Source organism: Pieris brassicae, chromosome 2 (genome assembly GCF_905147105.1).
Source record: "Pieris brassicae chromosome 2, ilPieBrab1.1, whole genome shotgun sequence".
Lineage (NCBI taxonomy): Eukaryota > Metazoa > Arthropoda > Insecta > Lepidoptera > Pieridae > Pieris > Pieris brassicae.
Window position 1 is genome coordinate 2,305,605 of NC_059666.1, and position 26,396 is coordinate 2,332,000.

Below are 26,396 nucleotides of genomic sequence, written 5' to 3' on the forward strand. Positions count from 1 at the left end.
AACAATTAACAAGATCTTTATTTTTCATATATTCACTAGCTTATATTGTTCCTATAAATAAAATCAAGAATTTTATTCTTTGTTTTAATTGTTATTTCTATTTACAACAATCTAATGAAAAGAAAAATTATTTGCTCTTTGTATTAAGGTTCATTATTTTTTCCAAGTATGAGACCGGCGATTGATTTATAGCCAAGTTTTTTCGCGCAATCGAGAGGTGTCAATCCCAGAACATCCCTTGCGTCGACTTCTGCGCCGTTGTCCAAAAGATACTGCACTATGTCTGGGTTATTGCATATTACTGCCTATAACACAATTAATACATTACAATTGAATATACAAATTGTCGAGGAAAATCTAAATTTCAATTTAAATTTATTTTGCAACTAAAACTGTTATGGAAACTCCAATAATATTGTCTGTGTGGCTTAGGCTTAGGCTTAACTAGGGTTGCCACATTTTTTTGCAATTAAAGTATTTTTGTACAATTTTTATTTAATAAATATATTTTTGCATTTTGTATTAAATTGGTATATTGACTGAACAATTGCACAGCATCTTTCCAAATTATACATCGATTCAGCGCCAATCTATTAATTCCATTTAACGAAAAAATATTGATGACTAAAGAAATCATATGAAATAAAATGTTTTCGTGTACTTATAAAGTTGAGACTGAATAAATTACAATACTTTATAATGAAGTACTGGTAGCAAACCTACTCATGAAGTACCGCCTGGAAGTTTTAGGCTCGACTCCCGGCGAAGCAATTTATCTTTTTGTAAAGTAATGGAGTCTGTCCAAGGACGTAATAAATATAATAATCTTTCTTCAATAAAATACAAAGTTCACCTTATGTAAAGCTGTCTGTCCCATTTCATCTTTAATATTGAAATCAGCGCCACCTATCTTCAACGACTCGAGTTTAGTAACTACTCCACTTTTTGCAGCAACGCATAGTAGTTCAGATAACAACTTAACATCCACACTCGTTAATTGAGCACCGCATTGCATTAACAATTTTATTATGGCATGATTGTCATATGCTATTGCCGTGAGGAGAGGAGATTCACCACACCTATAAAAATTTGGAAACACTAATAAAAAATACACTGTAACGTAGTCCTGGAATGCGAGACTGTGGGTAAACAACGTGCAGAAATCCTCCGAGCAGTGAGGTTACTCCGTGAAGCCTGTGAAGTGCTTAGAAGACTTCTGTGCTTCTGGAAGGAGCTAGGCTGGCTAAATTAGACAGAACGCACAACGAACCAATTATGAGTCTAAATGCGGAAATTGAGTCCACCAACCTTAACCTTACTGTAATTGCGAAATACAGAACAATTATAATATTATATTAGGATTGTTGTTCCTTAAATATTCCCAAGGTTCAAAACCAACAGAATCTTCCAAATGCCGTCTGTAAAAATCAACCTAGGAGTTCAGGCACCTCATTCAAATACAGAGCTTGATAATATATCAAGTGGTAGTGGGGTGAAGATCGGGTAGCTAATCCGCATTTTTGGTATTGTTGTAAATTTATTTATATTAATTTTAGAATATATTGTAACTTACACAGTAGATAATAATATATTATAAATGATTAGGTGTATTAATAAATAAATATACAAACTCTTTTAACATTACATTATCTAAGTAGCATTTATTTCCAAAATATTAATTAAAATAAATATCCGTGACTGATGCATACAACTACTTTTGTATGGATATGAAACAAACTATACTACGATAGTTAAATATTCGTATACATTTAAACGAAAATGACAGTTTTTGACCTTTTTTTAATACATTTTACTACACGAATTCTTTTCGGCCTATATATGATAGTATTACCTTGCAGTTAATACGCCCGCGGCGAAAATCTGCCGTGTTACCGCATAAGTTATGCTTCTATTATCTTATTAGAACATTGCACGAAGACTCGATTTGCGTCAAGCCTTTTAAGGATGGGTATTTTTTTCTATATATAACGGGTCGAGCCTCCTAACCTTCAGCAACTTGATGTTAAATGATATCGCCGTATACATTTCCAATCGCTTGCAAGTGCGATGTCGGCTTTTAAATAATTGTTACGCTCTTTTCTTGACGGACCCTGAGTCGAATTGGTTCTGAAATACTTCAGTGGGCAGCTGGTTCCACGTTCTTAAGCCTTTATACTTTGCCATAAATTTGGCTCGCATAAGAAATGATAATTTTAACAAAGAAAATTCACAGTTCGGGCTAAGTCTTGATACTGAATTTTACACTTATGCTATTTACACAATTTGTAGCACATATGTGATTTAAAAGATGTGTAACTATAGACATTAAGTTTTCTTTACCAAGCGATCACCTGAATTAATCCGCGAAACAAATCCTGTATAAATGTGTCAGAAATTACTAAAATTAATATATATATGGCAGTTTTGAAAACGAATACCTTGTCTTAAGATGAACATTAGCACCATTCTTAAGTAAATATTCTACAATGTGAATGTTTCCTTTAGTTATAGCCTCATGAAGTACAGTTCTGCCTTCCGTGTTTTGAGCGTTTACATCGGCTCCCATGTCTAAAATTTATTTGACTATATTACTATCAACAGGCAGGCATTTTAATTTTACTAAAATCATTTAGTAATTCCTGGATGTTAAACTTACGACTTCTTAGGGCAAGATTCTAGGTTGAGTGTTTGGGTGAACGTACTACTTATCGTCTCACCTGTTCGTATGATAAAATAAAAACATACACAATCTGTAAGTCTTATAAATTAAATACATATACATAACAGACACAAGAGATTCTGGCTAATAAAAAACAATGAATCAGACACAGAGAACTGCTTAAGTGTGCGACTCACAACCCTGTCTTCAAGGTGCCCATATACTTATACGATGAAGGAAACAATCGTATGGAAATCTACATAAAACCCAATTTTGTCAGGCACAGAAGGCTGATTATCTACTTACTAAGTAAAATAAATGATGACAAAAAATATAGAGACATTTCAGCTCCCTAATAAGGCTAAGGCCGGTTTGTTTATAGGCCACATAATTACCCAACATTTTGCTGACCGCCCTTGTATCATCATGTTCTATGGCATAGAGGAGCAATGCACTAAACACCTTTTCAGTAACTTCCATAAGCATTTTTGGTGACTGGATATTTAGACTCGACGCCAGCGCATCTATTAATACGTTATCCTAAAATATACCTATTATTATAATAAAAATGAAGAAAAAAGTTTTCTTGAAAGGAACAGTGTTGGCCTAGTGGCCTCTGCATGCGACTCCCATCCCTGATCTGAGATCGTAGGTTCGAACCCTGGCAGTGCTCCAATGTACTTTATTTCTGTGTGCGCATTTAACATACTGTCAATCGGTGGAGGAAAAAAACGTGAAACCGGCTGCCCTTAGACCCAAAAAGTCGACGGCGTGCGTCAGGCACAGAATCATGCGTCAGGCTGATCACCTTGCCTATTAAATTTAAAAAAAAAATGATCATATTTCATGATACAGATACAGAAATCTGAGGCCCAGACCAAAAAATGTTGTAGTGTCATTGATCGATTTTTATTATTTATTTTTTGAAAAGTTATCTAACGTAATTTTAAGACTTGAATGTAATTTTAATTAATAAAAAATAAATTAAATAATTTTCACAGATTGTACTTACATCTATAGTGATTGATGAGGTATTCGTTAATTCTCCTCTTATGTTGGTCATCATCATCTGAAAAAATGTAATGGATATTTTGTTTGTTTATTTGTTTTAATTTTCCTTTAATTATTTTTTAATTAACTATATGATAACTTTACTAATAAAGGTCAAATAAAGTTAAAGGTCAAATAAGTTGTTCCTTAAAAATATCAAACTCAAAAGTCTGATATTTTTAAGAAACAACTTAGTTAAATAATAATTATGATATTATATTACGTTTTTCTCAAACCAGCACGCATGGTTAATGCCATGACATAATCGATAGACACTTAGTTTTACTGTTCAAGGGACCGAACCAGACAAATACAACACTTGTAAAAAACCTCGCTCTGAATAAATTACGCACGGTAAATATAAAATGTATTTTTCTAAATCTATTACATATTAGTTGACCCAACAGATGTCCTGCACGATAATTCTAGCGGTTATAATATTAAATAAAGTATGAAAATACCGACTGCAGCGCAGATCTGCCGGGCAGATTTGTGAATGTAAAGAATAGAAGAATTAGTAGAATTTTATTTTTATCTTCTATCTTTTATGTTAGATCAAAATGCACTCGGTGTGCAAATTTGATTGAAATCGGTTAAGTAGTTTAGCAGACAAACAACGTGACGCGTAATTTGTATATATTAAGATAAATAATTTTTTAATAGCAAAGAGATTAGCTTTTAACTAAACAAACTCTACAGCTTCGTATATTTTTAGGTATAGTATATTCTGGGGAACGTTTATAAGGTGTTTGTTTGAAACTAGCTTGAACATCCAGCGATGTGCCAAGTATGTGAGGTTTATAAATCACTTATGGCAAGCTTCTCAAATTATTTTGTACAAGTAATAACTACAGGAACTAAACATGGCGTAAAGTATAAATTATACGAATAAATTACGTTATTTAATAAACCCAAATTTGCATTTAATATAAATATTTATTTCAAATTGCGACGACTGAATGATATTAATCTATATGTAATTGCCTATCTGATGTAATTTAATACATTTTTATTTTAGTTTTTTCTTTACTCACAGTGGTTGCCTGGAAGAGATCGCTCGAAAGCGATAAGGCCGTCAGTTGCCCTCCCTTTGATTTAATTATGTTCAATTTTTTTTTATACTGTAGTGTGACGAAGTGTAAAGAAATAAAATAAATAATATCTGACAGTATTATATTTAGTCTGTACCATCCCAAGCTTGACTTTGCCCGCGGCTATAGATGTGTCCCATCAACTACCTACCTCAACTTTTTCCTGATAACTGAGTTCACTCTTGGACAGAACGTAAGACAGCTTCGTCAATGCGGCTTCTGGGGTCATATCGAAACCTGAGACCACGCCACACTCTGATAGCAACTGCGAAATCATTTTATTATTTAGTTAAATTTCGTTTATAAAAAACCATAGAGCAGAAGAATTTTGTACTGATTATCAATGTCAACAACAACACAAAACTAACCCACTAAAACTTTTCAATTAATTATATATTTCTCGCTTTGTTAAATCATATATTTACAGTTTTTAAGTATGATATTAGTTAGTAATAGTTATTAAGCAAAGCTCTGTTTACCTGTTAAAGGAAATTAGCATTTATTCTTATGTCTGTTTGTTTTTAAATACAAGATTTTATTGTAACGCTCGTTGGTAAACCTTTTTTACAAATGATGGAGGTATTGTTTTTCATCGTGTTAGGCGCTGAGTTATGCAACCAAATCCAGCAGCGCGTTTTCAAAACACCGTATCACATTAACATTATGGCATACCTCCTGAATGTACTCACCCTGCCAGTCTCATATATAGGTGAAACTACAGAACCACGATTACATTGTGTAATATTTACAACAATTATTCCGCGTTTGACAGCTGCTGCAATTTCTTTGACGACATCATCACGTTTCGAGGGAATATTGCCGGATCCGTAACTCTCTAGTACTACGCCTGCAATTTGAACGCGCAGAAATCTAATATAAAACAAAATTCCAAGAAATGTATCTTTCCTTGAAATTATTTTGCATCCGTTTTTATAATTTCCTTCATAATTACGAACGGACGAACGCCGTTTTTTTGTGACGAACAAGGACTGGTTACTAATATTTAAAAAAAATATCATATATAAAACCTTTGGGTTATGACGTTTAACAGATGGGAAATGATAAAAAATGGAATTAAGAATGTGAACTTATCCATTTATAGTAACAGCCACATTATACAAAAAAACACAGCTCTATCGCACTAACATTATATTAGGCCTTTAAGCGTATAAAGCGTAAAAGCGTTCACTAAAGGTTGAACATTCAATTTTACGTAAGCCTTAGAATTCTTAAAATCATTTTCAAATGTACCTAATCAGGTTCACGTGCTTTGGAAACTGGAATGATTATTATTTCCTTTCGAATTCCCATGCTTAACTTAGCTTAACTAGCTTATACATCATAGACACACATGTGCTGTTCACCATCCCGCAGCGTCATGGATTTTTGAAGTGAAACTTCTTTAACGGCATTGTAAAAAAAATTACCGTCACTTTATTCCGTTACGCGCCATCTTTTTTGTGTCCCTACCACGGTAGATTCGAAGTCATTAATAACAAAAATATATAAAAACGATAACAATGACAGCAATAATTCTATTACAATTAAGTAATAATATTAGTAGTAATAAGGGAAAATTAAATAATTGTATTATTTGTATTCATGTCTAATAAAAGCGTTTTGTTAAACACTATCTTATTTAACTTCAACCAATTTCTGCACATTTTACCTATAGTAGAATCATTTTTCGAAAAATAAGGTCAGAAAGAAGTTTACACTAGTACACGCACAAATTTTTATTTAATAACGCCATACCATTAATAACTTTACCCATATAACATTTCTTATTTACTACCTTAATGGTGAAGAAAAAAACAGTGTACAACTTACCTTCAATAGGTGGCTGACAAAAAGCTTTTACAACTGCGGAACTGATGCTTGGAAATATTCGCAAAAGGCCAACATTTTTTGACATTTTCGCATGTAAATTACATTTTTCAATTGTGTTAGGTTTAAATTTAGCCTTTTTATTCACTTCGAAGTCTATTCCTACTTCCACGAGTGGCACACAGTTTGGTGAGTCAAACGCGTATAAGTTGTTAACTGATACTTTGCGCGTCCTAGAATAAATATAAATAAATGAATATTTGTACTAATTAGCAGTATATTTTTTTGCTTCAATAAAAACGAAACCAAGTATTGACACTTTATTACATAGACCAACTAACAGACTTGTTAACGATCATTAGTTTTTATTAACGTTGCCATATATGGTTGAAAAGTGAAATGTCAACATGATAATGATAAAGGTCTAATTATACCACACTTTCGCATTAAAATAAATGCTACTAAACTGACAGCATAATTTTTAAAATAGCCTCAACACGCACTTTGGTTCCTCTGTTTACTTAATTATTAATTGATGACGCATTAACTGTTAGTGGAACATTAAAGTAAAATCAAACAAAATAATATTTCAAAAGCCTAGAATATACTTTATTACGTCTTAAGAATACAATTTTATTTTAAGAAACCATACGCTCGGAAGAGGTCATATAGAAAATAAACGTTTATGATAAATTTGTAGATAACTCAAAATTAAATTTATACAATAATGTAAGTAATAAAATGCCGAAAAAGAATAATCTATATTAATAAATGAGCAATGATATAACAATTAGAATCTAACGCTAGAACTACGCCTCTATAAAGTGGAATATTCTCAAATATAATTTTTCCAAGGTAACCTCAATTTTTTCCAATATTTTAATTGTAGAAACCAATTTAACTGTTGGATCATTTGATTAAGTAATTTCACTAGGTTTTGTAATACACTGGATTGAAATATTCCTATTTCCTGTACGTTAAGGCCAAGCGACGCGCATATCCCTTTATACAAATTGTTATTAGTTTGTTTTAAATGAATTATTACATTACATATTCAAGAATGTTGTTTTTGCAATAACAATTTTAAGTGGATTGGATGAACTTTAGAAAAAAAAATTCTCGCAAACAAAATATACTATAAGTTCTAGCGTGCAATGTACAAGTTACCTTTGTCTGTAGACACGGTACTCTTTTCTTGATTCCCTACATTTTACGCTTATATGAAACTATATAATTGAATTTAGTATTAAGGGATTAACCAGTCACCGGTATGTTTGCAAAGCGTTTTTATCGCAATAAAACTTTTGTTATATGGGATTTGTTGATGATGAATGTACATTTATTTCTATCAGTCACAGTTGTAAAGGTGACTTTTCCAAATAGAACTTAATACATAAACGTTTCATATGTTATCAATTTTATCATTTAGAATCTGTCTAATCAGGGCACTATATATAATCGTCAGAATATTGAAATCTTCACTCAATCTTACCTATTGCCTCTGAATAGTTTATTGCTGAAGAAAACGGTAACTTCTGGTATATCGAGTCCGCCAGCAATAAGTAATGAAGAAACGAAATTGTCCGCGCCATCGCTACGTGGTTCAAATATTGGTATCTGAATAATATAGAAAATGTAGCAATACATATATAATGTAGTTTTTAATAGAATGAGACTAAATAATAAAACATAATCGGTAATTATCAAATTTTTCCTTATACTTTGAATTAAATACTAAAGACAAAACCAAACCGCGCCGCGCCGTCAAATATTTTTTAATTTTATAAAATTTACAGAGACAAATATTATGTATTGCCTACTACTAAGCGGGAAAATAACCACGTCTTCTTATTATTTATAATTATAATGATTGCTAGTAGGTTAGAAACAACAATTCAGTTACAATCTGTCTAAGGAAAAATACACAATAAATATTGGCTTCAACTTTTATTATTTTATTTCTAAAGAGAAAATTTGTAAAACAGACCAAAGAGTTCGGACCTCGTACTATAGCTATAACACACATTTCAGAATCTATAAATATATGACGACCAAGATTACATTAAATAGTTCCCAGCTAGAAACAGTTTCTATAGAAAATTTAAATGTACCTTTAATTTAATTTAGTTTTAAACCTTCCTCCTGAACTCCTTAAAATATAATTAGCCAAATCGGTCCGGCTATTCTCGAGTTTTAGTTTGTTTAAATATAACACATTAAAATAATGAGATTTCCACTTCGGTCAGTTTTCTCTCAACAAATGTCACCATCAACAAAAAATAAACGTGCATAATAAAAAATAAGTAATACGCATTCCTCACATAATTGAAACAATGTCAAATGAAATTCTCGGGTCATGTAATGCGACTATCGTCATTATCTCACTATAAATAGTTTGTTTTTAATCTTAATTGCTTGACAAATTAATACACACCTGCGAACCGGTTAAGACGATGCATTTTCCGATATTTTCGAACATAAAGGAGAGAGCCGACGCTGTATATGATAATGTGTCTGTTCCGTGAAGTACTACGAAGCCGTCATACTCGCCATAATATTTCTAAAAGCAAAACCTTCATTTAATCTAATAATAATAAGGAAAATAATAAAAAATTCTGAGTAATGAAATCTATCTAACTACACCATATGGGTGTAGTGGGTGAAATATATCTAATTAAAACATGCGGATGCCTTGTTACGATCCGGACATACACGCTTCATCCTTTCATGACACGCACTACGCTCGTCGGTTAATAATAACAACTTAGTAATGTACACAAAACTATTTGTATTTTAATCTTACAACGTTACAATGTTTTTAATTATTTATCATTCAACTCGCACATAACTAATGTTTGCCTATTTGCATACAACAGTAATCGATATTAACGAAGCAGCAGCGTTTGTATGTTTTTTATCGCGTTGTTATTCTGTTATTGTTTTGTTTGTGTTTTTGAAATGAAACTTCTTTACCGGCGTTGGAAAAACAATTTACAGTAACGCGCCATCTTTTTCTTGTCCCTACCACGGTTGAATCGAAGAGATTCGAAGCTATTAATAACAAAAATATATAATAGCGATAACAATGATAGTAAAAATTCTATTATAATCAATGAAATTCTGTAATAATCTTAGTAGAAATAAGGTAAAATGAAATAATTGTATTATTTGTATTCGTGTCTATGATAATAAAAGCCTTTTGTTAAACTTTATCTAATTTAACTTTATTTAACCAATTACTGTAAAGTTGCATACAATAGATTATTTTTAGAAAAATAAGGTCATAAAGAAGTTTCCCTTCTTACGTTTGTACAATAGTACACGCACACATTTTTTTAATCGTTGTCGCTGCCGGTATAATAAACAGTAATGATTGGTACGCGAAGCCATTGAAATCAAAAAACACCCCAATAGAGAAGACGGCCTAAAATTATCAAACACCTGTGATCCAATAATATCCAAATTAAAATCCTAAGACAATCAATCCGCGAACATAGAGGACAACGTGAGTCATTTTTGCAAAAATCCGTCATCTTTTAGTCAATATCAACTCCGGGGAAATAAATACAGATAATATAAATCAATCCGTTGAAAAAGTGTTTTTTTTTAAAGATATAAATTTTATTTACTTAAGATATAAACTTTATCAACCTGAGATATAAACGTTAATTAATTGAGTTATAAACTTTATTAATTTGAACTCCGTGAAGCCTGCGAAGTGCCCAGGACGCATCTGTGCTTTTGGAAGGAGTTAGGCTGCCTTAATTAGCCACGACTTTACCACCTGCTGTTAAGGTGGACCCTGACACACGAACAAAGAACACAAGACCCGACAGGCTCTCCCAGACGACTCTCTTCTTTCACGTGCCGGAGTCCGAGATCGTAACGATCAAAGAATAGGAAATGCGTATATATGTTGGGGAATATTTATATCCGAATTTTGGAAAAAGAGGAGTGGCTGCCGCCCTACCTCTAACCACCGGTACAACTGTGACGTCGAAGCCAATGCGGACGTCATTGACGGAGGACAATATACCTCGGATGAGGAGTTATTTCAGGAGACCAGGGGGAGTGAACTCAGCGATAGCTGTCTGCGCTCCTCCCCTTCGCCGGACTGAACTTATCCAAGCCAACCAACACAGTCAGACAGCGTTGGCTTCTCTGCGTAGACTGCTGGAGACCAACCCCAAGACCATCGCCGCGTTTCAGAAGATTAGTAATGGCAAGATATGCGGCCTGGATAACACCGGTAAAATTTTACTGGACACCTCCATAAGCAACCCAAGAACCTGTATAAAAAGACCCAAACATGCACCGGCATTACTAATAAACGATCATCGAATGATTATCATGCTCGGATTATAGATGGATCCGCTTTGCAATCAAAGGGGTAGCTCCCCTAACCTAAACCACAACCAAGAAGAATACCTCGGAGAACTGATTCAGCAAAATTTTACAGATTGAAATAATTATATATTTATATGTATTGAAAAAATAACCAGGCAAACAGAGTGAAATCATGCCTCTCTAGAGAGAAACCAAACAACACATTTACAAAAACCGATGTAGAAACTTGTGAACTACTACTGGCGAATTACTTTCCAGGCTGTATAATTGCTAACGAGCAGTCATGGCAACCCTATCAGAAAGAAGCCACCGCCAACTTAGACTGGCATGTAGCTGACAAAATAATCACAAAAGAAGAGGTAGCATGGGCGATCAACTCGTTCCTACCATTCAAAGCGGCTGGCTTAAACGGCATTTTCCCAGGTCTACTAAGATGGAGTGGAAATCGAATAGTAGACTATCTTGTGCCAGTATTCCGAGCCTGCATAGCTCATAGCTATATACTTCTGAAGTGGAGAGAAGTAAAAATCATTTTTATCCCAAAACTAGGTAGAGAGGCCTATACCCAGGCGAAATCCTTCAGACCCATCAGTCTCACCTCATTCATTCTTAAGACGCTGGAAAGGCTGGGAGACCTGGAGATGAGGTCGAGGTCCTTATCCAAATTCCTACATCCAAATCAAGCTCAGGCAAATCAACAGATTCAGCACTCCACAGTATCTCGCATTGGCAACTCTCTGAAACTAAAGCTGTCAAAAAAAGTATGTTTATTTAGTAAAAGGCAAAGGATGTAGGCTGAGAGGAAACCCGGCGTAAAAAGCTCTCGGTACCCTTTTAAAATATCAAATTATAAAACAACACTTATTTATTTTTTTGGAGTCGTAGCAATATATCCTAATATAAATATCATATCTCCAGCAATATATCCTAAATAATAGCTTTCATCACCTGTGACGAATACACCAGTCCATGCGAAGATATTTCTGGTTGTCGGTTAAAGTAAAGGGAATCCATCTGGTACAAAGCTTCCTGACGCCTAAATGTTCATGTAATATTTTTTGAAGCAAGCATGCAAGCCTAGGCATTGGTTTGAGTCAACAAACCAATGCCTAGGCTTGCCATCTGCTGAAAGATCACTCTATCATGCGTCGCACAGCACTGATGTTATTTTCAGTTTTAGATTTGCCGCCAATTCACAATAACAAATGACAAATGAATGCAATATACTACATTAGGTTACCAAAGAGTTCTAAAATTGAAATTCAAAAAAGTTTTCATTAGCAATGTGTGCAACTGACCAATTCTAAACACTTTCAGTGTTACCCACGTAGATTGTCTGCGTATGCGCATGGGGTGTGGAAAATGATATCTTTTTAATGCTATGATAAAATGTAATTAAAGAATGTTTTGTAAATTATAATTTTATTTTATTTAAACTGTTTACATCAATTGTTTTTAACAAAGAGACACGACACGCGTGAGTGTGTGGATGCTTGTGAGCAATAAGGTACCTGGTATCTGATGTTCATAAATATATGTATATATTTATGAGTACCAGTACTGAAGATGGGTTGGGATGGTTCCTTCTAAAGTAAATCAAAACGCAGATAGTCATAACTCGAACTTATAAAACTCACCATTATATCCTCAGCGATACGAATCCATTCCGCTTCAGTCATATCGGACGAGTCAAGTAGATTTTCATATTCGATAATTTTATAACAAATTCGTCGATCTATTTCTTTTGCCTCTACAATGTGAGTAAAAATATTAACACTATACATTGATGGGACCATTACAGCACAATGCATTTCCCTCAAAACTTTATTCATGGATAACTAGCATTCGCATTTCAAAAAAATACAGATTTTTATGTAACACTATACAAATTACCAAACCAGTCATGGGTATGCTATGAACAGATTGTTTTTTTTTTTATAAAACGGGACAAGCGAGCACCTGATGTTAAGTGATACCACCGATGGACGCGCACGTTTCTAGAAGACTCACAATTGCATTACCGGTCCCTAAGTCAAAATGGTTCGGAAATACTTCAGTGGACAGCTGATTTCACATAGTGATAGAACACGGTACAAACTGCCTTAAAGCCCCTCAGTTGTGAACCGACGGACGGCGAAAAGATATTACGTGTGCGATTTCGTATTCTGCGATCATGCGTCTGCTGATAGAAGTCCACAGATATTAATCCGAACAACTCCTCTGAACTCTCTCTGTGGTAAATGCGGAAGAAGATGCAGAGTGACCCACATCTCTACGCAACGCCAAGGGACAAGCCGCTTTGAAAGGCATTGGTCGTCAAAGCTTCGAACTGGAAATCCAGTTGCATAATTTTTTGGGGAGCCCATAGGCTGGGAGCTTTGAGAAAAGTGCTCTGTGCCACTCCCGATCGAAGGATTTCGCTATGTTTAAACTTACTGACAACGTATTGGACTCAATTGCCTCGAGAAAGACACCGGCTGACCGACCACGGCAAAAGCTCTAATGACCATCACCTATCAGCTGATGGCCCTCTATATATCTCAGGAACTGGCCGTTTATAAAGGTTAAAATTACTTTGTAGCTATAACCTCCTTGAGGTTATAGCTTTTGGGCGATAATTGGACGGATCAGAGCTATCTTTTCCAGCACTCCGGAACACTGTCTACCTCCAATAAATAGTGTTACAGTATAATTTTAAAAATAAGTTGGTACTCATTTGGAATGTCCCTTAACACTTAATTGTTATTTAATTCCTGATAATATTTTATACAAACCTGGCAATACCATAAACGAATTGTCAAAAGTTGCGTCGCTCAACCTCTGTCGCCAATATACATTATCGTGTAGTTGGGGGTAGCCTCTTATCAAATTTTCAAATGCTCCTTTTTGTGGTATTAAAACTGAAATAGTAGAGCCATAAAATAAAATATGCCATGGCGGTAATGCATTTGAGTATTTGTGTATTATCCCCCACTTACATCCTTCAATAGAGATAGATTGTAGATAGATAAATGTGTTCATTTTCTCAAAATACTGACTATTCTGAGAATATGAACACATCAAACAAACGTTACGTCGTAGATCATTGAGAATAATATTTTCTTATCGAGTCTGGTAAATTAGCACATATTCTATTTACAACTTTAATATGTTTTACAACCAAAACTTGAGAAACATTTATATAGCATGAAATCGATAATCCCGAATGGAAAAACAACATAAATGCTTCTATAGCAAGTTTTCAAAATTTACACCACTTCCAAAAAATAACAAAAACCTAATAAATTAATAAAAACTGAACCGTTTTTGGTGAAATTTTGACTGTTCCCTAAGTTGGAATATAGATGATCAATAAAGACCATCTTGATGTAACGTTTTTTTTAAACTCTACAATACAAAATACACATCCTTGGAAGCCAAAACACACATACGCTTATGCAGGTAACCGGTAAAAATGCAAAAAATTAAACGAATAACAGGCCTTAATTGCTTATTATAATTGTTACCAGTTAAATGATTAATAAAACAGCAGTTGCGTACAACACGGTCTGAATTTCTTACTTATTTTTTAATAACAATTTTATGACCAGCTCTCTGACACGCTATTGTGTCGCATACCATGTAATTTTTATTACGAAAACATTAATAAATAACTTTACCGTGGAATTCGCTACGCTATGGAAGTAAAAATCTACTAAAAGCGTAGTGATTTCAATATGAATAGCAAAAAAACATAGAAAGTAAAAATTCTAAGCCTCCCAACTCAGTTTTTCAATTGTAATAGATCTCTGTAATACCAAAGACATTTATTCAGTTCCTTCTGTCTTAATGTATTACGAAATTAGGTAACTTAACGACATCTTATACTGAACATATCTACATTAATAAACTTGTATGTTTAATAATTTTTCCTATATATTATGATGATTGAAATTACATGTATTACATTTTCATGACAGGCTTCTAGTTTTATCCATAATAGGAGGTGGTCAAAAATCACCTGTCTGTTTCGAGAAAAGGATTTAACGGCTGTGCGTTTTTTTGCTGGACTAGGCCAAAATGAAACCGTGCTTCAATATACGCGGAGACGCTACTAGCAAATAAATAAAAAGAATCTGACTATATTTTCTTAAATAATGTGAAAATGCTTACACAATAAAATGTAATAGCACTGAATGTGTTCAATAACCATATTTTTTATTTGTACTGAATTGCCTACGCCTATTACTATTACTTAGGGAATTAAATGTAGTAATTTACTTCTTTAAAAACGTGTGTGTAGATCGTGTTAGGTTTTTAAAAACTTAACTAAAATAATGATATTTGTTTAGTGTAGTCGTGCTAGTTACCAGTTAAAAATATTCCCTGTTAAGGGTTCTAAATTTAAGTATTTCTTCGAGCATTTACAAACATTTTATTAAAAACGAAAGAAAATACATGCCTCCATTTTTACTTTCAAGCATTCCAATAGTTCCCCCGGTATATAACACCAAAACACGCCTATCGATACTGTTTATATTTTTTACTGCGTAATTATTATCCATCCCATTTACAGATAATTCCAAAAAGCTTCTTGCTTTTCTCACTTTAGCAACTATTTTTGGACTAATACTGTTTGATTCACTACTTTCACTTTTGAGGTTAATGTTTTCCCGCGCAGTTCCTCTCTCCCATTCTGAATTTGCGGTATCCATAGCCACAGATTTTAAAAGCGCGCCAATTAAACAATTATTTATTTTTACATTCAGAACACATTCACTATTCAATATCTACCGGAGACGAATAACGAGCAAAGAGGTCGCACGACAAGAAACCGATGACCTTTTTGAATGAAAAACATGCAGACGTGTTATGCAAGTAAGATAATATAATTTTATCTGTACTCTGTAGTAATAATGTATCACTATACGTTATGTGTTACAAACTTACGTATCAAAGAAATCTATTGTAATCAAAATTCCCGCATCAGTTAATAAGCGTGAATTTATAGTGTGTAATATTAAATGACCATTTTCTTTTGTGATAAGGAAAATTGCGTCATAAAATAGTAATTAGAACACGATCGTTTAAATATGCATATTTAAAATAACTTGTTGGTTATTGTAAAGTATTTATTAGATAGTTTAATTGATGTCATTAATTAGCCTTATCGTTGTGTTTATTATTGCGTAATAGAAAATATTTTAAACACAATTAAATTAATGCATTTACCTACATAGGTATTTCATAATATCATTATAATAACTGCGGATCGCAATGATTCCTCTTAGTTACTTCCAACCTTAGGTACTTAACCGTGGGCATATATTACATAATAATTGTTCATACATGTTCATAGACAATAAACAATTCTTTCTATTGTGATACATACATTTTTAAGTTAAGCTGTTACACAATTCTTAATTACGTATTATGTTTAGTTTCTTATATGTATATCATTTATCATCGTTATTTTTTTATACGTAATTATTATTTTAAAATCAATGCCTATTTTTTGATACATAATATTTATAAGGGGACTTTCACTGTGTAATATCTTAATCGCCCATTTAAGAACCACTACCCTATCGGTAATGATTTAATTAATTGATTATTAACGCATCGTTTAACCGTAATAATTAAAAACTAATTGATATGTATCAATCGCAACAGTGTGCAACGAAGAACCGAAAACGGTAGTGCATTGTTAAGTGAATGTAAAATGGTACTTTTAAATTACCTGTGATTTATTTATTATTAACGTAATTATTAATAATTTCAGTTATCCAAGAGAAAATAATTTTAATACGCGTTTCCGAGGCCCTTTTCCCTTGGGTACAACGATCTATTAACTCGAAAACTGTATCTATTTACTGCGTTTCAATTTAAGTGGTGTATAGTGTAATAATAATAATAATATATTTGCAAGAATATATTACAAAAATGTTATGGTGGTACAATCTAAAGTTCGCATATTCTTCACATATAATGGCGTGCAACTTGGATTCCGTTTGTCTTAAAGGGTAGAATAGAAGTTACATTACGAGTCATATAATTATAGTAAATTCTTGTATTACAATAATTATAATTATTTATATTAATTTGAATGATTATTATACATTTTTTTGGAGATACATATATATTTTTTTAATAAATCCGCATTTAATTATGACAATTTATGTAGATAGCACTATAATTCTGGTGAAATATCAGATAAAAATTGACGAATTTTTTTTTGTTAAGTGGTATTCACGGAGTCGTTTATTGTTTAGTTAACAAACACAAATTTTAAAAAAAATTGAAAAGGTGTCTGGTGAGACATTCAACCCGTAAGCATTGTAAATTTATCAAGTGACTGTTTTAATTTAAAAAAAGAATAAGGTGTTGCAGTATGCAAAACTATTTCGTATGCGTGATACCCGTATGAATTATTTATAATATGTTTGATTTCTTTTAGTTAGAAAAAATATCCATCATAATTTTCCACTGAAGATATTTTATATCATAAACAATGTGTGCGTGTACTAGTGTTCACACGTAAGAAGTGAAACTTCTTTATGACCGTATTTTTCGAAAAATGATCTACTATATGCAAATTTACCGAAATTAGTTAAATAAAGTTAAATTAGATAAAGTAAACAAAAAAAGGCTTTTATTATTATATACATTAATATAAATAATGCAATTATTTCATTTTACCGTATTACTACTAAGATTATTACAGCATTTCATTAATTGTAATAGAATTATTGTTATCGTTATTATATATTTTGTTTTTAATGGTTTCGAATCACTTCGAATCAACCGTAGTAGGGACAAGAAAAAGATGGCGCATAACGGAAAAATCTGACGCGTAACGGAATAATGTGACGGTAATTTTTTTACTCAGATAAAGAAGTTTCACTTCAAATAATGATTTTTAAACAATTTGACACTGGATAAATTTCAATCAAATTAATTTAAGTAAGGAAATATTTTAATCTCAAACCGTTATATATTTCAGGATACGTTCAACATTTATGGTCTCGTAGCGCCAGTTTTTACCCCACTCGATGAAGAAGGTGAAATCAAATTTGACATCATCCCAAAATACGCAAAATATCTGGCCAAGGAAAATATCACTGCAGTTTTGGGTAAGCTGAGCCAACTAACAGAGTTTCACATTTCCAATTATATACGTATTATAAATTTATATTATCAATTAGTCCTTCGGTTTAGGAGTTACAAAAATCATTCATCATTCAATCAAATATATTGGATTATTGTATAAAGAATTCACAGTTTGAATCTTACTTACCCTATAAGACTTGACTATGTCTAATTTATTGATAAATTTTAGTTGTGGCAATTCATACTTGTGTGCCGTCGATTTTCGCATTGTCATGTAAAAAGGGCGGGTGTATTTCAAATTGTTTAATTCACTTTCGGGATCTGCCGTCAATCCATAGGATTCACACTCTTCTATCCATATAAATCTTAAGGTATCATAATTAAATAATATTTCAAATAGGGCCTGATAAGTAATCATTGGTGATCAAAGAGCTGGTTCTTTCGTCGCTCAGACAGTGATACCAAATCTGACAAAATGTTCTCCCTAGAATCAACTTCAAATACCCGTAAATATCGATTAAAAACCCTTGAAGTTTTAAAAGTGAAACTTCTTTCAAAAATTACCGTCACATTTTTCGGTTATCTAGTATATAATATATCTTCGTGCATTATATGAATTATGTTTAGTATATAAACAGAACATTGGAAACTAAATTAAGTTGATAAGCAAATTACAATACAAAGATCGTCTAAAACTTGAATTAAATTAATTATTAAATAAAAGATTAAAAAAAAACAAATTTTGTGAATGTGTATCGTTCAAACATATTCATATAATTAAAGTGAAACTTATTTATGGGTGATGAAAAAAAATTTACCGTCACATTTTTCCGTTATGTTGATTCGAAGAGTACTTTCTTCAGTGGAGTCCATGTTGTTTAAGCGGACTTACTCCCACCACTAGACTTGACCGTTTTTCTATTTCACTCTTATTTATGTCTAACACTCTATAGTGACGTTATAAATGATATATTAAAGTGATCAGCAAAATCAAACGGTTTATTTTAATTGAAATTCCAGTGAATTTCTAAAAAAAAGTAAGTATATATATATATATTTTTCTAATACTTGGGTGTGATTGTGGTATTTATTTGACAAGATCCGGCACTACAATTGATGGAGTTTTTACTCGGTTACTAAATTTTGTGGAATGTAATCAATATATTACATATTTCAGTTATAATAAATCATTAATAACAAAAATATATAATAACGATAAAAATGCTAGTAATAATTATATTACAATTAAAAAAAGAGTGTAATAATCTTAGTAGTTATATGGAATAATTATTCTTATGTTTAATTTTATTTAATTTATATATTTTTTTCTTCATTACTTACACTGCTAACTTTTACTATTATTATTATTATTTGTTTCTACCGAGTATTAATATTATTAGATTCTTATTCTTTTTTGCCACTGACGCGCAGAATAGCTGCTGTGGTCTCTGGCAGAATGACCAGCGCTGTGGAACAACTCTGCTCCTCAGCTTAACGCTGAGCCAGGGCCAATTACAACCACAGCACACACGCATTACACAATTAAACCTTTTTCTTTAAAAAAAATGTTATCTCTCATTCTTTTTTTATTTACTATAAAATAAAAATATTTTTGATTATTGTTACTTTGTATTATATATGTATTTCGGTGTGTGTGTTTTGTTAGTAATAAATGTTATGTCTATGTCTAATTATATTATTTGTATTCATGTCTATGATAATAAATGCCATTTGCTAACCTTTATCTAATTTAACTTTATTTAACCAATGTCAGTAGTTCATTTTTCATACACTTCTTACGTGTGTACACTAGTATACGCACACATTTTTTTTACACACTTTGAGAAGTAATTATAGCTTTTCATATTTCTGTATTTAGCCACGCATTGTGTTGCTTTGATTATTTTGTTGGTTGGGTTCTAGGCTTAATATAAATTGTTTAGAATCGTGCATTAAAAAAAAAACAAAATCTTGTATAAAGTGCCCTCTAAATAACCTCCTGAAACCCCATTAAACATCTTAAATTTTTGATGATTGAATAGTAGAATTCCCTGTTCAGGATATCTCAACAGAGAGAAGAAATTAACCATTATGGACACCCAAACAGAGGCAAACTTCTTGAATTTATTTAAGTATTGTTTGTTATTTTTACGTAAATAAATAAAAAAATCTACGTAATGAATTTTAACTGAACACTAATTTGATTGAACTATATTGTTCATTCTTAATAGCGTAATTTAAGTATAATTTCATTTTTTTTTATAATTGTATCAAGTTTCATCTAATTTGGCATTTGAAAATAACCCAAAGAAACAATAAGTGGGGCGTTTACTTTGTAAATGTTTACAAAAAACATCTCTTAGCTATTGGTAATTAATTAGTCAAGCAATTAATGCAAGAAAAACTTCAGTCACGGGTAATAACCTCAATTATTCGTTATATGGTTAAGATGGCCGACTTTTGTATGAGAATGCCAACAAAGTCACTATTAGCAGTAGTGCTTTGTTATTACTTTGTGTGTGTGAATTTTAATCACGGTTTTTTAGGTGTTGTGTATTTTATAGTGCATTTACAAACAACGTTAGTTACAAAATTTCAAGTAATTATGTCATCATACTAATTAGTCTTGCTTCAATGGATACAGTATAATTGAGTGTTGAATTTTAGCATAATTTTACTGAATTTGATTTTAGAATACATTTTTTTTAAATGTAATATTAGGTAAACGGGCAAGAGGCTCACCTGATGTTAAGCGATACCGCCGCCCATGGACACTCACATTGTCAGAAGGCTCGCAAGTGCGTTGCCAGCCTTTTAAGAATTGGTTGGAACTTATTTAGATTCAATGTGTTAAGCCTAATGTTGGCAATAAATCGAATAAGAATAATAAAAATATTTATCGAATTCGACCGATTGCATGCGATATAATCGATTCACCGATTATACGTATATGTCATTCAATAATTACCACACAGTAGTTACAGATAGCAAAGACCGCTTAGGATTGGGATGGTATGCGGTCTTTTTTTGCGTCCCCTACCCTTGGGGGCCCATTTGCTTTTCGTCGAGTACTCCAGATGGCGTCGCTGATTCTGTCACCGAGGTGGTCCTGCAGGACATGGAACTTTTTATTCCATTCTTTGCGGTGCCAATCGGTAGCAAGTCCCAGCCTTGGTTTAGGCGTTCTTGCATAGTAGCTTTCCGCCGTAAGCGTAAATGCTTTAAAGCCTGGGCAGAAGCGGAGACATCCTATGATGCGACTATCGGTGAACGTAAAAAAGCACATAATTCAGCCTCTAGGTCCTTCAAACGGTAAATCAAATAATCCCACCTCCCTTCTGGAACTCAAGCCTTCTGGTCTCTTGCCAAAGATGGCAATGTGAAGTCTCGGACTGGGGTAGACTAAATCTTATCCAATTTAACCCCAAGAAGACATAACCCTGCGCGCTTTCCGCAAAAAGACTCCTTTTCTCGTTATTGAAGGCACAAGGCCTTAAAGCCACAGCTAACATGGGATACTGGGCGTTGACATATCGAATGAAGTTCAGTTTCGCGATCATTTGGAAAGGCAGGCTAAATTAGCCTCCAAAAATACCTTGACCGTATTCAATGAAGAGCGATTTGCATCGTCGACGACGAATCACTTTCCGTGCGGCTGCGTAGAAATGTTGGGTCTCTCTGCAACTTCTATTGCACTTACCATGGGGAGTGTTCAGAAGAGTTGTTCGGCTAATACCTACAGCTGAGTGTCATTATCGGACCTCAAGGCATAATACAAAATACCATCCGTATCACCTCGACGTCCGTCGTTCCACAACTGAGCGTTTTCTAAGGCAGTCTTGCCAGGCACCACCACTATGTAAAACCAGCTGCCCACTGAAGTATTTCCGAACCAATTCGACTTAGGGTCCTTCAATTAAAGAGCGTACCAATTCTTGAAAGGCCGGCAACGCACATTGCTTTCTAGCAATGTGAGTGCCCATGGGCGGGGTTATCACTAAACTTCAGGTGAGCCTCCAGCCCGTTTGCCTCCTATATGCCAAAAACATATAACATTTTGCCATACAAGAGTCCTATCGTAGCCTGAATAAAATCTATTTAGGTATTTCCAAGTGACCAGTGATAAGATGTCTGGGGCCTGGATTAATTTTTATTCGACACTGATTAAGTATATAAAATAAATCACACCACGGGTTGTCACTGAATTTCGAAGTGAATCACGAAAAAATATTTTAGTAGATAGTTATATTTAACGTGACCCCTTTGATGCAAAAGCTGGCAATGCCCTTGTTATTTCGTCACACATTCAATCTATAAAACCTGGTTGTTTTCCCTTCTTTTAATATATCATGCTTCATTAATTATAGTTGGTGGGACAACGGGTGAATTTGCGTCCTTCAATACGCAAGAAAGGAAATCGTTGGTGGACGCTTGGTTGAAGGTTGCCGGGCCTCTGAACTTGAAGGTCATGGTCCAGGTCGGCGGAGCATCTTTGCCTGACGTCATAAAAATGGTAAGTTTTTATCAATTATTTTTGTGGCGACTTGGAGTAGATTTTTTTGCTTTTCCGATCGCTACTCATTGCCCTGAAAATCGTACGATGTATAAAATGTTTATTTATTATTTTTCTTTTTATTATAATATATTTATACTGTATATTTGGTTGTACCTACATGAATAAATATCCCATAGTTCTTATTTACAATATTCTTTACCTACATAGTAATTATAACCAATTTTCATAGTTTGGCCCCTGTGACAGTGTACCTTTAACGCTGTATTGCGATACTTATTCGTTAAGACAGGAAAGCACCAGCTCTGGTGTCACCAGTTCTGTCTACCAGGCGCCAACATAAATCTTAAATTAGCGCCTGTGCACTTGAACCCCAAGGGAAACAAAATCAAGGTTGGAGAAAAGATTCTTATATTTAAGCCGTTTATTATTTTCCGGCTGCTCGACGACCGCGCCAGCTGTTGGGCTTGTCGAGAAGTTGTTAGTTGTTGCTAGGTTCTTATTACTAGCCATAAAACAAAACAATAATAACAACATTGGAACTCCATAGATTTTAAAATGAGTACATTGCTATTGCAACAATAAAAGTTTGCGTATTTTTTTATATGTAAGCAACGAGTGAAGTTTATGTTCTATTATATACTTATAATTTATTATATGTACATATAATATCTTAATAATATTATTATAATAATATTTTTAATGTATCATCTTTTTAGTTTAGTTTGTTATTTTTTGTTGCTGTTTAGTTTTGTCTTGAGAAATGTGTATAACATGTATTTATGCACTACTTGCCTATCGTATGTAATTTAATGAATTTTTATTTGTTTTTCTTTACTCGCAGTGGTTGCCTGGAAGAGATCGCTCGAAAGCGATAAGGCCGTTACCCTCCTTTTAATTTAGTTATGGTCAATATTTTTTTTTAATTGAAGTGTAACGAAGTGTTAATAAATAAATAAATAATATATTAGATAAGTAAGTGTGTTTGATGAGCAGTTAATTATTTTTAAATTGAATTATCAGGCCCAACACGCCGAAAAACGAAAAGTAGACGCAATAATGACCCTGCCGGAACTCTACTTTCGTCCCAAGACCGCTGAGCATCTAGTCTCCTACTTAGAGATCGTCAATAAGGCTGCACCAAGTCTTCCTTTACTGTACTACCATTTCCCTATGATGACTGGAGTAAATTGTAAGTATTATTTTTTAGGTTATAAAAAGTTATAAATTATTACTAAATCTTAGGTATTATGCAAAGACCATTCCGGTGCGTAGTTGGTGGCGCATTGTGTATAAGTGTTCGATTCCCGGTGTTTGCTACATAGAAATTAATACATTTTCTATAAAAATTCTAAATTCAGTTTATAAATACCTTGTCGGACAATCATTTTAAAGGTTGAAATATTTCTTTAACAGTAAACGTATCTGAATTCTTCAAGCTGGCATGTATGCGAATCCCAAACTTTATGGGTTTGAAAGCTGACCTGCATGTTGCAGCAGAACTTTCTGACCAGCTAAAGTGCGGAAAATTAACATATATTGCTAATCATGTAAGTTGTTGATTTATTTATTTTAGCTAAACTTAATTTGTCCAATTGATGTGGAAATAGCTTGAAGTGGAGATGGTGTTGTAATTACATAATTAATTCAATTCACGTTTACACCTGTTTAATTAATTTTTATAATTAAACCAAAACATATTTACGTTAGTTTTTTGTATATTTCCTGTCAATGGTGTACCTTTATTTTACGGTGACCATAGGGCATAATTAACAATCGTAATTATGGATTCTCATACAAAATTTGAAATCATTAAAAAATATTTATAAACAAATATATTTTCAAACACTTTTTATCTTTAAACATTTGAAGTTATAAAGAAAATAGTAAACTTAAAGGAGTCAGTAAACCACTATAACTATAACTATTTACTAGCTAGTATACTATTAGTAGACTCTCATGGATATAAGATCTCCAAGTACTTACAACAACATACTCTCCTTCAAAAGCAGCAACGTCCCTATTAACATGGGTATCCATGGATGGAGATAGCTGACTGTTATAGCCGTAGTCTAGTTTTCCCGCCTATATTGACAAATTTATGTTTATTAAAAAGTTGTTCTTAATTTGGACGAATAGTCTAAGAAGTTACCTCAATTCTTTATTATTTAGATGCTTGGGCCATCAGCTTTGATGGGCCATGACTCCAGCATCGCAACGGTAAACAATATATTCCCATCTCTAGTAAAAGACATCGTAAGGCTAACTAAATGCGGTGAAGTGGTTAAGGCTAAGAAACTGCAGGATAAACTCAACTCTATGGTGAACGGAATCTCTTGTTACGGTAAAGCATTAATACAAATAAAGTCTATTTTTTTTAATATATAAATACAATAATTGCAAGATATTGCGATCTTACAACTCTTCTTACAAACTTCTATACTTATTATATCTGTAAGAAAACTAACTAGTATTTAAAGAAAACATTTTTGCCGGATTGTAGCTATGTCTTATTATAAACTTATAATTATTTTACATAATCAATAATAATATTTGCTCCTTAGCTTCAATCCGGTAAAGAAGTGTTTTATTTAAATGTGTAAAGGCTATGTTAAAGACAATACTAACTAACTAGTAGATTAAATGTGTACAGGCACGCATCTGATGTTAAGTGATACCGCCACCCATAGACACTTACATTGCAAGAGGGATTCCATAAAATGGCGCAACTACTGCCTTAAAAACGCTTAGTTGTGGAACGACGTCGAGGTGATACAGGTGGAATTTCGTATTCTGCCTCGACGACGAGCTTTATACAGCTGGATTTAGTTGACAAATCCTTTAGATAAATGTATGTCCGATAAAAGAAACAACGTCAACGTCAACGTCAGAAACGGAATTTGACGAACAATGACTTCCGTTTGACAAAATCCATCAATTATGTTCTATTATTTTGTATTCCCAGAGACTGAAAGCGCGCCATTCTTATCGTAAATGATAAAAGTCTCGTTTCTGAACCTAGTGTTAAAATAGTTTCCAATCGGAATAGTTTCATTTACTTAATTTATAGATTGCAAGTTATAGATGGGATAAAATACAAATATAACAACTATGTTCCTTGATTCAATGAATGGCAAATTTAATATTAACTAATGGGACGTCATAGTATTATCTTTTGTTAAAATAGCTTTTACACATTAAGAAAAACACTTTTTGAACGGATTAAAGCTATGTATTATTATTAAAACTTATAATTATTTACATAATTCTAAATTTTAAATTTTAGTCGATATCACATAACATATTGTTTAATCGATAATTTAAGTCAAAAGTATTTTCAAACATGTTTTTATATAGTTTGTATTTGTAGGAGACTTTGTACCCTGTATGAAAGCGGCAATGGAGTTAGTCACAGGAATCGAAGTGGGCCCACCGAGAATGCCACAAAAACCTCTTAACGAACCACTCAAGAAACGTGTTGAGGATGTATTGAAAATGTATAAATATTAAATGTAATAATAATATAAGTAATATAACATTCAGACCGACGGTTGTTTACGTTACCCACGAAATTTCATTTTAATATTTCAGGTTGGATCCAATTTGTGCTAACATTTTTGTACGTATAACTTTTAACTTAACAATTTAAAAGATAAATACTTAAACATAAGATAAATAAAAACATTTAGATAATTACTTATATAACGGCGCTACGTTTCATCAAAATAACAGATGAATACCCATAAAGACGTTTAAAACACCAATTGCTATCATAAATTGGACTTTATTTTGACCAAGCAGCGGTTAACAATGTATGGTA

At 32.8% G+C, this 26,396-nt stretch overlaps 2 protein-coding genes across 4 annotated transcripts; one reads left to right on the top strand and one right to left on the bottom strand.

Annotated features, from left to right (window-relative positions):
* Positions 1–39: 39 nt before the first annotated feature.
* On the bottom strand, positions 40–15,855 carry LOC123720304 (L-asparaginase). Of its 2 annotated transcripts, XM_045676854.1 has the most exons (13): positions 15,416–15,855; positions 13,749–13,874; positions 12,612–12,724; positions 9,062–9,187; positions 8,120–8,244; positions 6,631–6,860; positions 5,490–5,647; positions 4,952–5,065; positions 3,672–3,728; positions 3,055–3,199; positions 2,439–2,568; positions 854–1,079; positions 40–305 (listed from the first exon to the last, which is right to left on the bottom strand). In XM_045676854.1, the coding sequence occupies exons 1-13, from the start codon at positions 15,666–15,668 to the stop codon at positions 144–146; spliced, it is 1,965 nt and encodes a 654-aa protein (XP_045532810.1). In that variant the 5' UTR covers positions 15,669–15,855; the 3' UTR covers positions 40–143. The 2 variants fall into 2 exon arrangements, with proteins under 2 accessions (XP_045532810.1, XP_045532811.1); XM_045676855.1 differs by lacking the exons at positions 12,612–12,724; positions 13,749–13,874; positions 15,416–15,855 and adding an exon at positions 11,573–11,999.
* On the top strand, positions 15,765–26,116 carry LOC123720306 (N-acetylneuraminate lyase-like). 2 transcript variants are annotated; one of them, XM_045676859.1, is made up of 7 exons: positions 15,765–15,831; positions 17,957–18,086; positions 22,431–22,576; positions 23,600–23,768; positions 23,993–24,126; positions 24,749–24,920; positions 25,947–26,116. In XM_045676859.1, exons 1-7 carry the CDS (start codon positions 15,826–15,828, stop codon positions 26,084–26,086), a joined length of 897 nt encoding a protein of 298 aa, XP_045532815.1. In that variant the 5' UTR covers positions 15,765–15,825; the 3' UTR covers positions 26,087–26,116. The 2 variants fall into 2 exon arrangements, with proteins under 2 accessions (XP_045532815.1, XP_045532816.1); XM_045676860.1 differs by lacking the exon at positions 15,765–15,831 and adding an exon at positions 16,632–16,678.
* The last annotated feature ends 280 nt before the right edge of the window (positions 26,117–26,396 follow it).